The following is a 12,847-nucleotide window of genomic DNA, read 5'->3' on the forward strand; positions in this document are numbered from 1 at the left end:
CAGGTATAGCATTGGGTACCATTCTCATTATTTCATCAATGAATGTCATGGGCAGGTATCTGAGAGAGGGCAAACTTAGAAGTATGATACTGAGGCTACTTGTACAGTAGTTCATGAAACATTTGACGTTCATTTTCAATGTCAAATGGAAGCAAGATTGTTTTGAGGTCTTAAAAGATCATGACAACATGAAAACAGTATCTAAGGGAAGGTCCTGTACTTCAATGGTACGTTACTGTGAGCATATGAACATACCTGTCATATTTTTCATGTGCAAGTTTTTTTCTGCAAACCTCTTACTGATTTCTTTCAGACATATGAGAACCAAGAAAGTAGATTCGTGTGAACCAGAGGTGTAACTAGTACTTGTTTTACTTACAATAGGCCCTTTGACCCGGTCGGAGCATAGCCCGACGGTGATAGTTCTCCACTGTACACATCTCTGGGCCCTCATTCTCAGACCCTGCCAGCTGTTGCTGGTGCTCCTCATCTCTTCCTTAGTTATCCATTTCCAGCTGTTCTTGGACCTTCCCCTCTTACGTTTGCCCTGTGGGTTAGAGCGTTGTAGATGGTGGCTTTCTCAGCGTGTACTCTATCCAGGACCACTTCCTCTTGAGGATCTGGCTTTCCACTGGTTCTTGTCCTGCTCTTTCCCACAGCTCCAGATTGCTGATCTTATCTGTCCACTTGATCTTAAACATCTTCCTCAGACAAGTGCTTATGAAGGGTTGTATTCTGTGCTGAGTTGCTTTTGCTGTTCCCCATGTCTCGGTCCCGTATAGCAGTACCGACTTTACATTAGAGTTGTAAGCTTGCCATCATTTCTACATCCATGTTGAACACAGGTTTCGCTCTCTGTGTCTGGCCTCCAAAATGAGAGCGAGCCTTTCACCCTACATGACGACCGACGGCTGCTTTTTGGAGGGGGGAGCGTGGATTCTTTCCTTGTCTCCTGTGAGGAGTGGCTCGGACCGCTCACACACGTCCACGTCTGGCACGACAACAGCGGCCCCAGCCCTGGATGGTCAGCTTCATTTCACTTGTTTATCTTTATCAGTTTGGTACAAGTCTATCTGTGACCTGTTTTCAGGTGCCCTGGAAATACATAGAAAAATGATTTACAGAGCGGACCCAAAAAATTTAAAACTGCTATATCCGTTGCTTTTAAAAACAGGGTATTTGGGGATATCACGTCGATGGAAGTTGGTTTAAAATTGCAATATTTTCAGTATATTGCAGTTTAAAACTACCACCAGTCGGCTTGATTTGCCTAAATACCCTGTTTTGGAAAACAACGGATATAGGTTACTCTGCTGATAAAGGTGAACTAGCGTTTTACCAGTCCTTTTATAGTCATGGTAGTAAGTTGCCTGTTAAATTTCAAATTCACTGTCAATGAGGAGAGAATGCTTATTAAGCTTTTTCTTTTGAGAGGATTTTCATTTATGTCAACTTTAAAACACTTATTATAGTGATATGCATGCAAAATTGTACTCTATTTGGGCTGAATAGGACGAAGGTCTTATGATGATGACTCTTATTATCCATATTATATATGGCATTGAGTAGAATCTTACCAAAATCATTTCTGGACAATAGTTTGTTTTAGCTGAGAAGTACATGTGATAAGAAAGACTTCTGTAAATAATGCTTTTTCGATAAGGAGGACTAGTTAGAGAGTTAGAGAAATCACAACTGGTTTTTAAGAAAGTTTTAACCCTATTCAGACCGGGCTTTTTTGGTCATCCCTGGACCGGGGGGGGGGCTTTTGAGGCCCTCCACTTCTAAGTCCTATAACTCTAAAACGACGTGCCGTAGGGCCACCAAATTTTCAGGACATGATTTCGACATAATATCTGACAAGTATGTGACGTTTGACGTTACGTTGACGTAAGATGACGTAATTATGACGTCATCAATTTGATTACATTGGCCAAACCCATGAAAAATGGGTATTCTCAGAAAACTTCAAGTTATGCTGCAAAAATGTAACAACAAGTGCAGATAACAGAATAATAATGTTTATTACGACTTGCGTTGCCAATAGCAACATCAATGACGTCAATATGACGTCATAAAATGACGTCATGCACATCTAAGATACGAGTTGGGCTCCGCCATATTATATCCACCACCTTGAATTTTCAAAAATACTTTTTTTGCAACAAATAATCACAAAGGGCAATGAAAATAGACTAAATTCATTCATTTAGATGGTTTTTGATGAAAAAATACCAGGTAGTTGCAAATTTTAAGGGATAATTAGCTTGTTTTTCTTGATCTGGCCATTCCGTCCGCCATCTTGGATTTTGGGCTGATGACGTCATCAAATTAGCATAATTTATGCATATATAATTATGAAAGATATGCTGAATAATATAAGATTTTATTTATGTAACAAAATCACAGTAATATAGCAAATAAATTTGAAAAATACATTGTTAGAACCAAAAATAGTGATTTTTGGCAAAACTGCCTGTCAACAAACGGTTGCCATGGCAACAAGAAAAAATGGAAAATTTGTCAAACTTCGTAGAATTGTTGCCAACAATATTTTAGGAAAACTCACTACATTTGGTGGCTCTAGCGTAAGCCGTTCTGGCGTTATAGAACATCGAAGTTAGCGCGGGCCTCAAAAGCCCCCCCCCGTCTGAATAGGGTTAAATCTAGTCATACATACTCTACTGGTTGCAGGTTCCTGAGTAAGGTGGTGATCCAACATATGCGCTCAGGAAGGGTGGACTACTTCATCTGCAACAAGTATGGAGGATTTACTTCTATGATTGTTATACAAAAAAAGTGTGTTTACTTTAACTAGGATTTTAAGGCTCTATTCTGTACTGTATTTTGCACTTTGTGTAATTGTTGTTGCCACACTTTGCAACGTGTACAATTGTCGTGCAATAAAGTTCTTATAATCTACTTAAGCCTAAGGGCTACTTTTGAGGGGGAAATCTCTCATCATTTCTTTAACAAAATCAAATGATCAAATTTATCATGGATTATAAGATTCTGAGTAGGATCCACACACAATTAATTCTAGTGCAAAAACTTTTGTTCAAAATTTGTGCCTTATGATGATGTTGAATGTCAATTCAAAGTGATTTTACTGTTTGTACCTTTCTTGCAGGTGGCTCGCTCTGGATGAAGATGACGGCAGAATCGACCGCATGATCTTTGTAGCCTCCCCAGAGGAGATGGCAGACCGGTCCAACCTGATCAGTGAAAGGGCCACAAAGTAAGATGGCAACGCGATTCAATTCAACCTTTTATACACAACAAGACTAAAGGTCAAAATCTAGAAATTTTAAAGGTCTCATCTTGCTTATCCAGGTCTTCTTGAGTCATCCTGTTCACCTGCACTGGTGTGCTCGAATTGCCCACTTGCCCTCTTGAAAATGCAACCACACTTAGCTTGGCATAACTTAATTCTAAATCCAGGTTGCATACTGCGCAACCTGAAATTTTGCAGTTGGAACACTGCTTTGCGACCACCTATGTGCATAAGCTTTTGTATTAATTTTTGATAAAATTACGTAGTTCCATATATCTGGAAGAAAAGATAATGGATAAGTAGCTGATTTGAAGAAACTAACCACTTGAAAGTGGTGCAATTTGAAACATTGATGGCGCAACCTGGCTTTTGACTCAGATTGCCAATTGGAGAACCTGGCTGAAAAAAAGTATTTCGGGTACTGAGTGCTAAAGTTCAGTTACGATATGACACAGTAATTATTCAGTAAGTAGTTTAATAGTAATCTACACCTTGAGCATTTTAAAAATGCACCATACTTTTCCTTATTCATGTATTAATAATAGCATCCTTCTGATGGTGATTCCTATCTATCCTGTCATACGTAGCTAACTACTGAAACACAAGATAACAAATCTACTACCTACTCAAATCTCGAATTTTCAGGGACTTTCATGACGGCCACTTGTTCTACTCACTGGTTGGCCGCCCCGCCCGCAGCCCCTTCACGCGTGCCCAGCGCCTGGCGTGCTGCATGTCCACCGTTTACTCCGCCATGCTGACCAACATCATGTTCTTTGGGCAGGGAGACAAATTCGACTCCCCAGAGCCCATCAGGATCATGGGAGTGGAAATAGAGCCTCCAATCTCCCTACCAGAGGTAAGTGTATACAGTCAGCTGGCCATTGATATACAGACCTGTAGCAGTAACCACCTCAGATTAGAGTCTACATAAGGACCACCTGGCCATTAATATACAGTCAAACCTGTACAATTGACCAATGAGCACATAAGGATTGGTCTGCCAAACCTGTACTAGTGACCACCTCTACATATCAAAGACTTGGCCATTCTGACTATCTTTTATCATTGACAATCTTTGATTGCCCTAAGGGTTAGTAGTACTGGGACTGCATGTATTTTTATGGTCAGGTATTAAGATTTCATCTACTAGTTCCAGACTACACGATTTTTCAATGTCTGACTACACATGTAGTTCCTCCATCTAAAAAGATCTCCAAAGCGCTGTGTATTGAGCACTAAGAGCTCTCTCAAACAGTGACAGTCTGTTTTTCACAAAGTTTCAGATTTTGTATGTAGACAGCTAAATGTTGGAGTGTAAAAATAAAAGGAGTATTTTTATTGGGTTTTTTTCTCAGATCATGATCGCAATAGAGAGTGCGGTTATCGTCTTTCCCATCAACGCCCTGATTGTACTGCTCTACAGGAACGCTGCTCCCAAACCAAGCAGCACTCCAGCAAGAAGACTTGCTGACACAAAAGGTTACGTTTTGTAGATGATTTGATAAAGACTCATATGATAATGAAAACGATAGACCATGCAACAGTCTTTCCCAGTATTACTTGTATTAAATTTTGCATTTCCAATTATTAAGGCAAAGATAAGGCAGAATGACATATTGTCTACGGTCTGTGAATTGATTTTTGAGACAAATATGGGGCAAACGTTTTAACTTTTGACCTATATTTAAAAATTATATGTCATCTGTTGCCGAAAAGTGCTATGTGCTGGTAAAAGTGGCTGTTTCCTTGCTGAAGTTGATAATAACTCATCATATCAAGATGAAGAGCTATAAACTTTGTTTCAACATTTCAACTTAAACTGCTCCTTTCAGATGTTCAACCCCAAGACACTGGAAAGGGAAGAGGATGCCATCTGCCTTGGTGGACAGCAACAGTAGGTGAGTACACAAACATCACTGCTCTCAGATTGGTGAAAGTTTAGTCCACACCAATTTGTTTCTTGGTTTTCGGAATTTTTTTCTAGCAAAAATTGAGCAAGAGATAAATAGTGATTGAAATTAACAGAGGGCTTGGAGGACAATATTTACTCAGAGAATATTCACTCAGACAATACAACTGTGTGTACCTGACAAACAGATAACCTTTCAGGCTTTGTTTTTATCTTGATATACATTGTATTCCACCACTATCTTTTACAGATTAAGTTGATCATGTGGCCTTTAGTACTACACAAATTCTCACTTTTGATTCAGCAAGAATATTGACTGTCATTTTTACTCTATGCCACGTACAACAAATTTGATTCCTGAACTCTTGGAATGTTTTCAGCCGGACTGCTGGCATTTGCCGTCAGCTTTGTTGCAGCGTTCTTCACGGTCCTGTACACCCTCAGCTTCGGACATGACAAGGCGGAGGCGTGGTTAACCGCCTTCCTCGCATCATTTGTAACAGACATGATTCTGATCCAGCCGGTCAAGGTACTGGTTGCAGCTGTCGTCCTTGGGCTACTCATCCGGGTAAGGACTGTTTTTTGCTTGTTAGTCTTACATAACTCGGTAAAAAAAACTATCACACCAGTTTTTGTACAGAGGGTAAAGCTGTAAAAAATTGGTCTGTATAGTTTGATCTGTCTGTTTTTTGTTGTTGCTGTTTTCCTGCAAAATCTAGGAATGGAGTCGTGGCCTTACAATGTACAATGTCATGTATTAAGTCATTTGACACGTTTGTGTGTTTGTCTCAGAAACCTACAACAGAGGACGACCCATCTCCTACAGAACCTACAGGTGATGAAGAGTACCTGCAGATTGTGGCTGAACAGGTGAGCTGATCCTTAGATTTTTACTGAACAGGTGAGTCATATCTTCAAATATTAATGCTCCGAGGGTGATCATCAAGCAATCATTGACGACCCAAAATGCATGTTTCTTACAACAAAGTGTTGGACAATTCTACTGGGATCATCTCTCTTGTACAAAATTCTGGCACACCTTCAAATGATACTGAATTGGTTGTAGTCATGGCTCAGGCCTGCCTGCAAGACCTGTCCGCTCATCCTGGAACAGAAAGATGCTTGTTGGGATGGACATGCTTTCTCTTTTCTGGGCTGGAGTAAGGGACTTACCAGCTCTGGTACTGTATGTCTACAAATTTGTTCCTCCATTTCCAGCCTGTTGCTAAGGAGGCACCCAGAGGCCCCCCTGTTGGTGAAGACCTGGCCAGAGACAGAGCTCACTGCATCAGGAGGAAGATGTGGCGTCGTACGCTCCAGGAGATCGTGATTTACGGCACGTTCCTGTCCGTCCTGATGGTGATGTCCTACACCGAGAGGAGCAGCTTGGCCTTCCACATGAACAACTCTGTCAGGAGAGCTCTGGAAGGTGGTGACTCATTCTCAAAGGTTGGTTAACTGTTCCTTTCAAGGGATGAAATAAAATTATGACTGTCACATTAGACTCTAATTTTGAAGTTTTGAAATATTTGGTATGTCTCTTACCATGGCAGGTGTGGTACTGTGTGCTTTTTATAGTGGGCCAGAAAAATTCTGTGATTCTTTTTGGCCCACAAGAATGGCAATCCCCGCCATCAGGTTTTTTGACCCAATATGTCATTACTGCATGGGCAACAATTACGGAATCAGTATACAAAACATATATGCATTTTCACCGATTGCACCCAAATTGTTAGTGAGCTGCTATCGATTGATACTCTACCTAGCTACCTGCATGCTCAGACCTGGTCCTGGCCACTTGCTCCTCATGCCGCTTGATTACCAGGCTCTGCATTCTTGACTTTCTGCTTCCTCTAGTGTTTGCAGGCGTCTCATCATGGTTGTCTTTCGTTGTTCCCCAGATGTCTGATCCTGCGTCCTACTGGACGTGGCTAGAGCAGGACGTCCTGCCTGCTGTCCACTGTCCAGCCTGGTACAACGGGAGGTCGTGTGAGGACAGCCTGACTCTACCTGAGCACCTAACCCACGTCATCTCCCCCTTACAACTACGACAAGTCCGCACCACCCAAGGTTAGGTCATTTCTGTAATTGCTAGCTTCACATGTCACTTCCCTACATTATTTGTGTATTTCCCTAAGAAAAGAGAAATAAAGACCGTTTCCATTTTTTTATAGAATGATGCGATTTAAGTTTGCAATGAATTAGGGAGAAAATAGTGTGTTTGTTGTGGTATTGAGTTTGCTCATATGATGTTGTACAGTATTGGAAACCCTGTGTCTTTGTGGACATTCAGAAACCATCTCCTGGACTGAGAATACTTAAATCCCTTTCGGCTGTTCTGGCACAATCAACTGTCACTGATGCAATGCTCTAAAAAAGAGAGAAAGTATTGTACAGTAACAGACCAAATCATTTAACTTGTATATTATACTATGCCAATACGCCATTTATATTCACATTCCTGTACTATATGTAGTTATAGACCTTAGACGAGTGTATAAATTGCTTTATTACGTTGCCTTACATTGTACCATGTACAAATGCCATGCATTGAAGCAATGACATTCATTCTAACCACATCTATTCTGTGGATATGTAGCACTTCTTAATTGATTTTTATTCAATGTTCAAAGATTGTGTGTTCAAATGGTGCTTTGTTAGTAACTAATACTTTATGTATAACCTTTGCGAAGTTAAGTTTATTTGTTGACGTGTTGTACTCCAAACTTGATTCTGACTTTGTTATATTCAATGTTCAAAGACTGTGTGTTCAAATGGTGCTTAACAATGTTAGTAACTAATACTTTATGTATAACCTTTGCAAAGTTAAGTTTATTTGTTGACGTGTTGTACTCCAAACTTGATTCTTACTTCTGTATTCTATTCAGAGCAAGACTGCACCATCCCTGATGCCATGACTCCCGTCGTGGGCGGTTGTCTGGACGAGTACTCCCCAGGTGAAATGGACACAGGCAGCTACAGCGGCAGCTGGGGAGTGGCAACTAACAACACTGATCATGACAACAGCACTATCCTGTCCCCGTGGGACTACACATATGGGGATATCAATAGTGGTTAGTCATCATGATTGGGACACACTAGGGATGTGAAACAGCAACTCAAAAATCTTTGCATGGTTATTGAAATCAGACAGATCCTGTCAAAAGCATTAAGTGCTCTGCATAAGATACCCAAAACCTAAATAAACATTGATTTCTGTCAGCTGGTACCCAAACCTCATCACTACAATGTACCTGCACCTGATGTTACATTTACTAGGTACACATCATCATTCATGTAGACTCAAATCTCTCTCTATACATGTATGTACAAAGTAACCACCAAATGGAATTTAGCAGGGGATTAGCTACATTCATATATGAACACTCTATGTTCATCTAAAACACATTGTAGATCTTTATTTCATTACCAATTTCAGCAGACAGTCCTCAATGGAAGTGGACAGCAGTTCTTAGATACCGAATGAATGAATGAATGAATGAATGAATGAATGAATGAATGAATGAATGAATTTTATTAACGTGTCATGCGTTAGAACGCCCAGCCCACGTGGGCTTATAAGACACATACAATACAAATCATAATTGAACAGAGGATATTATAACATAAAAGAACGTCAGGAACATAATCGGTATCGGGTAACAGACCAGATATCAAATCATAATCACCAAAATTAAACCATCAAACAAGGGTTTCGTAGAGCTAAACAGAGCAGAGTTTATACAGAAGATAAGGAAAAACATAATAGTAGACAGGAACATAATCGGAAACCATTATACAAATCGGGTAACAAACCAGATATCAAATCATAATCACATCAATCAAAACCATCAAACAAGGGTTCCGCAGAGCTAAACAGAGCAGAGTTTATACAGAAAATAAGCAAAACATAATACATGTAGTACAGTTATAGTTGTACATAAATGGACAGGTTGTGAGTTCAAGTGTATAATCGCCTTCTTCTTTTGTTCCAAGCTTTGCGCAAGAAGTTCGAAATTTCGGAGACCCCCTCTTCAAACAACCACTTAATTCTGAATTCGTCCCGTTCCCAGATGACCTCTGGACATTTGTCGAACATTTTGCAGAAGATGCTTTCTCGCAAGTCGTCATAAAACGGGCAGTAAAAAAGAAAGTGTGCCTCATTTTCTACCTCACCCAGGCTACACATTGTGCAGACTCTATTATCCTCAGGTATTGCTTGATACCGTCCAGTCTCAATGTACAATGGTAATATCCCTGCTCGGAACTGCGCACAGAGGGATCTTTGGCTTTTACACAGGTACCAGTGGTACTGTATTCTGGGCAAGATTCTATGCTGTGCCAAGTAGTTGTTTGGTCCTATCAATCATTAAAACCATGTTATAAAGCACACACACATTTTGTACATGTTATTTCATTGTCCAGCAAGCCTCTCTAATGCCCATCTCTGCAGATATCCTGTATGTTGGGGAGCATGGCATGTACTCTGGAGGGGGTTACACAGCCGCCCTCGGCAAGACACTCAACGCCAGCCTTCAGACCCTGGCACATCTTCGCTCCGACAACTGGCTGGACAACCGGACTCGAGCCGTCTTCATGGAGACAGTTCTGTACAACCCTCACGCCAACCTCTTCGCTGTGGTCACCATGACAACAGAGTTCAGCATCACCGGGCACGTCTCCATGGCAACCGAGCTGGTGACCTTCAGGATCCACCACGATGGGCAGGTCCTGCTGCTGGTTCTACGGATGGTCCTGATGATCCTCCTGCTCTTCAGCCTGGTCAGGGAAGGTGGGTGGTACTCATCTTTACTGCAATGGCCACTAATTCTGCTGTGTGAGGACTAGAATTTTTTGCCAACAGTAGTAGTATACAATTCATTGTTGCTCCAAAACAAAGTTTTATTGATGAACCTCCAGTGATGAAGATATTAATCAGTCATGTTTGATTTTATCTAGGATTGATTAAGGTATACTTTTTGTAGAGTTACACATGTATGTGTGAGTCTGTACTTGTTTTGAAAAAATCTATATAGGACTATATGGAAGAAATAGTAATTTACTAATGGATATTCTAGGTAAGCAACAAACAAAGTTTGGGTGGGATGCCCCAGAAGAGGGCTTACCGAGTAATGTATAGAACAAAATAGAATAGAACAGAATAGAATGGAAAGTTTAACCTATTAGGTTCCTTGTTTTAACTACTTTTCTTCCTCCACCCAGTCCTGAGGTTCAACACATACGTGATTGCCTACCTGACAGACCCCTGGAGCTGGCTGGAGATACTCACCATCACCACAGGCATGGCCACCATGGGGCTGTACTTCCGCGCCCAGAGCACCACAGACGAGGTCTCCGGACAGGAGGGCCGAGTCACGTTCCACCTGTACCAAAGCGCCGCCATGTGGTACCAGGTGTACACGTACCTGCTGGGCACGCTCACCTGCTGCACCCTGGTCAAGTTCATTCGCCTTCTCAAGTTCAACAAGCACGTCAACGCACTGCTGTACACCATGAAGAAGACGGCAAGGCCTCTCATCAACTTCTTTGTCATGTCGGGCATCGTCTTCACGGCATTCGCACTAGCAGCTAACCTCATCTTCGGCATCACCGTGCCGGGATATACCAGCATGCTGGGCACGTACATGAGCCTGTTCAACATGATGCTGGGATCGTTTCCGTTTGCCGTTTTGAAAGAGAGCTCGCCGATCTGGGGCCCTGCAATTTTCCTGTCTTTCGAGTGCACCATGCAGTTCATCCTCCTGTCCATGTTCATGACCATCATCATGGATGTGTACATGGAAGTGAAGGGCGACGACCCCGAGGGTGTAGGAATGATGGGGTTCCTGTGGGAGGAGGTGTGTGGGGTCGCACACAAGATCAAGGCCACCGCAAACAGGCCTGAAACACAGCCGCCAGCAGCTAGGGAACGCAGCCGCCATCAGTTCACTCAGCTGGACCAGATGCACGAGCTGTTAGAGGAGCTGGACAGAAAAGAGAAAAGGAGAGAAAAGGAACTTAAAGAAGAGAAACGTAGAGAGGAGAGAAATAGAGAAGAGAGGAACAGAATGGTACGGTACTCCGAGAGCCCTAACTTGTGGTTTGTGTGAAATATATTATTGTCACATATTAATGGTCCACAAGCCTCTAAGCAAGTCAAAGGACAAATGTATGTTAAACCAGACTGATATGACAAATATACTGATATGACAAATCTTTCATAACCAGATATGATAAGTCTATCATAACCAGATACGACAAATGTATTACTACCAGATATGATAAATGTATCATAACCAGACTGATATAACAAATATACTGATTTGACAAATGTATCGTAACCAGATATGACAAATGTATCATAACCAGATATGACAAATGTATCATAACCAGATAAGACAAATGTATCATTACCAGATTTGACAAATGCATCAAAACCAGACATGACAAGTAGAAGATAACCATACATGACAAATGTATCATAACCAGATATGACGAATGTATCATATGTGCACGATTGACTGTGTCTGTGTGTTATGTGTATATGTTTGTCTTTGTATGCGCCTTTGTATGCACCTCTGTGTGTTTGTGTACGTGTCTGTGTGACTGCCTGTGTGCATGTGTCTTTGTGTCTGATTGTGTGTGTACATGTGTAACTTATGTGTATGTGCCTGTGTGTGTGTGCCCCCATGTGTGTATATTTGTGTGCATGTTTGTGCATGTATGTGCCTGTTTGGGTGTCTGTATGTACGTGCCTGTGTGTGTGTGCATGTGTATGTGCCTGTGTGTGTGCCAGCATGTGTGTATGTTTGTGTGCATGTATGCGCCTGTGTGGGTGGGTGTGTATATGTGTATGTGCCTATGTGTGTGCATGTGTATGTGTCTGTGTGTGCACGGTGTGTGTGTGTATGTGCGCATGTGTGTGTGTATGTGTGTGTGTCTTTGCATGTGTTTTGTCTACATGTTCCTGTTACCTGTACTAGACCAGTTGGTATCTCTGTGTGTATCCATTTTAGTACATTTTCCAACCATAATGTATGTCAATTGCATTGCATGAATAAAACACATAAAATTTCCTCGGACATTATTGATCACTTTTTTAGAGGCTTATACAGTTGATAGCCTGCACTTGAGCAGTTTTTTTATTTCTCGTAAATGCTTCCTTTATATGATCATGACATAATGCTTGGGACTAGACAAGGGTTCAGGACAGCTACACGCCTGAAGCCTGTTTGGCCGCGAAGTAATCTTGAGAGTAATATGAAGTTTTAGTTTCCTTCCGCGAGTTAAAGTAGTCCTTTTGAACTTGAATTTTGATGACTTTATTGAAAATTGGCAGTGAGACCTTCACTGACTTGCATTCAATTTACAAAATTTACATTTCAATTGTTACACACACTAATTAAAACAATTATATATTCCACTGTTTTCCACATAACTTGCATATTGATTTGAATATCATAAATTATCATATAGCCAGACAACGTCGACCAATCAGAAGGCTCCATTTTCCTCATACCCCAGGTCATTAATATCCTGATAAACGAGGTCATTCGGTAGTTATGGGAACCGGCCATGAATTCTGGCATCGTATACACCTCAGGGCGGGTCATTAACCCTATATTAGACTTCTTGAACAACACCGCACGACAGATGTCCCC

At 41.3% G+C, this 12,847-nt stretch overlaps 1 protein-coding gene across 1 annotated transcript; it reads left to right on the forward strand.

Moving 5' to 3' along the window:
• Window positions 1-188: 188 nt before the first annotated feature.
• Window positions 189-11,333, forward strand: LOC118425114 (polycystic kidney disease protein 1-like 2). Its single transcript, XM_035833964.1, has 14 exons — window positions 189-227; window positions 846-1,024; window positions 2,695-2,760; window positions 3,131-3,238; window positions 3,920-4,133; window positions 4,633-4,756; window positions 5,110-5,175; window positions 5,567-5,754; window positions 5,979-6,056; window positions 6,405-6,635; window positions 7,088-7,256; window positions 8,075-8,260; window positions 9,640-9,978; window positions 10,410-11,333. The coding sequence occupies exons 1-14, from the start codon at window positions 189-191 to the stop codon at window positions 11,294-11,296; spliced, it is 2,874 nt and encodes a 957-aa protein (XP_035689857.1). The 3' UTR covers window positions 11,297-11,333.
• Window positions 11,334-12,847: the final 1,514 nt, after the last annotated feature.

The sequence above is a fragment of the Branchiostoma floridae genome, chromosome 1 (genome assembly GCF_000003815.2).
Source record: "Branchiostoma floridae strain S238N-H82 chromosome 1, Bfl_VNyyK, whole genome shotgun sequence".
Lineage (NCBI taxonomy): Eukaryota > Metazoa > Chordata > Leptocardii > Amphioxiformes > Branchiostomatidae > Branchiostoma > Branchiostoma floridae.

Excerpts from the sequence above, each read along its gene's own strand:
- LOC118425114 (XM_035833964.1), top strand. The coding sequence starts at position 189 with ATGAAAACAGTATCTAAGGGAAGGTCCTGTACTTCAATG. Across the intron at positions 2,761-3,130 it reads GACTACTTCATCTGCAACAA|GTGGCTCGCTCTGGATGAAG; the intron begins GTATGGAGGATT and ends CCTTTCTTGCAG. Across the intron at positions 9,979-10,409 it reads CTTCAGCCTGGTCAGGGAAG|TCCTGAGGTTCAACACATAC; the intron begins GTGGGTGGTACT and ends TCCTCCACCCAG.